This window comes from Apis dorsata, unplaced genomic scaffold (genome assembly GCF_000469605.1).
Source record: "Apis dorsata unplaced genomic scaffold, Apis dorsata 1.3 scaffold_899, whole genome shotgun sequence".
NCBI lineage: Eukaryota > Metazoa > Arthropoda > Insecta > Hymenoptera > Apidae > Apis > Apis dorsata.
The window spans coordinates 44,134-45,839 of NW_006264014.1; the positions used below are offsets into that span (position 1 = coordinate 44,134).

At 25.7% G+C, this 1,706-nt stretch overlaps 1 protein-coding gene across 8 annotated transcripts in view; it reads left to right on the forward strand.

The window, feature by feature from the left end:
- LOC102674546 (protein held out wings) overlaps nucleotides 1-1,706 on the forward strand; it is a 30,417-nt gene that overhangs the window by 17,199 nt on the left and 11,512 nt on the right. For 4 of the 8 annotated variants that reach the window (XM_006623526.2, XM_031514150.1, XM_006623532.2 and 1 more), the window contains 3 exons: nucleotides 263-406; nucleotides 587-689; nucleotides 1,336-1,638. In XM_006623526.2, coding sequence (XP_006623589.1) covers nucleotides 263-406; nucleotides 587-689; nucleotides 1,336-1,638 — 550 coding nt within the window. Of the gene's footprint in view, nucleotides 1-262; nucleotides 407-586; nucleotides 690-1,335; nucleotides 1,659-1,706 lie in introns of those variants that run through there. The other 4 variants (XM_006623530.2, XM_006623528.2, XM_006623527.2 and 1 more) reach the window with 4 other exon arrangements.

Below are 1,706 nucleotides of genomic sequence, written 5' to 3' on the forward strand. Positions count from 1 at the left end.
ATTTAATTTGTAATTAAATGAACATATATAAATATCATTTCTTATTTTGAATTAATTATATAGTTGTATTAATAGTTTACAAAAAAATATAAACATATAATACTGATTAAAAATAAATTAATAGAATATTTATTTATTGTGTAATTAATATTTATATTAAATAGTATTGGTTCATATATGTTCTAGATAAATTTTAATTTAATTTAAATTATTATAATTTAAATTATATTATTATATTACGCAATATTAATTCGTTTATTAGGAAGAGTTAAACCGAGGTAAACCAAACTGGGAACATCTGACAGATGAATTACATGTTTTATTGACAGTCGAGGATACTGAAAATCGTGCCACTTTGAAACTTGCCAGAGCTGTAGAAGAAGTCAAGAAACTCCTTGTTCCCGTGGTGAGAAAGTTCCTATTATTAACTATAATATTTAAATTTATTGTAACATTTTTCTTTTAATTGATGCATTATATTTAATGAATATTTAAAAAAATGAATAAAATAATATATTAATCTTTCAGATTATATCATGATATATCTAAACAATATTGATTTATTATTAATTATGTTAATTGTTAGCAGGCTGACGGAGAGGATGAGTTAAAGAAACGGCAATTAATGGAACTTGCTATTATCAATGGTACTTACCGAGATTCTAACACAAAAGTTGCAGCAGCTACAGGTATATATCTTAAAATTTATTTTCTTTTTTTTACTTTATAATAAACCTTCTTTTTTTATCTTATATATATTATATAACACATTTATATAATATGTTACAATAAATTTTAATAATAATATAATAAATAATAATAATAAATAATAATTAATAATGATATAATAAGATATTTTGTAGATATAAAAATAATTATACAAATTGTTGATATATTCATTTGAAAAATCAAGAAAAGTTAAAACAAAAATTGATATACAAAAATATCGGTTAAGACTTACTTATTATATAAATTATAAGCAATCAAAATTTGCAAATTAATAAAACGAAATAAAAATAAATCATCTTCATTGCATCATTATCTTGCTTAATTTTGACTTTATTTAATACAAAATTATTAATACAATTAATTTATAACTTAATAAATAAGTTTCAACTGATATTTTTGTATACCATTTTGTATTTATTTTAATTTTTAGAAAACGACTCTCTAAAGATGAATATATATTTATGTATTAATCTTCTTTATATATATATGTATACACACACTTTCTTTATGTTCTTTACAAATAAATTATCATTATTGTTTCATCATAATTATATACGAAAATTCAGTTTTTTTATGTAACTATTTTTTTTAAATTATATATTTTAGCTTGCGATGAAGAATGGAGGCGCGTTGCAGCGGCTGCGGCAGAAACGCAGCGACTTCTTCCAGGTTTGGCCACACCTATGAGGACGCCCAGTGCTCCATTGGGAGCACCGTTAATACTCTCGCCACGGATATCTGTTCCAACGACCGCAGCGTCTCTTCTGAACGGTTCCGGCCCACCAGGATCACTTCTTTCTGCCGGTGATCCACATGGTTTAATTTACACACCATATGCTGATTACGCCAACTACGCAGCATTAGCAGCATCGCCTCTTCTCACGGATTACACAGCAGCTGATCATTCTGGTGGGTTGTTTGCACGCTGATCTTAGTTGCAACAACATTTTTCATGAATATTTTCTTCGATTGTTGTT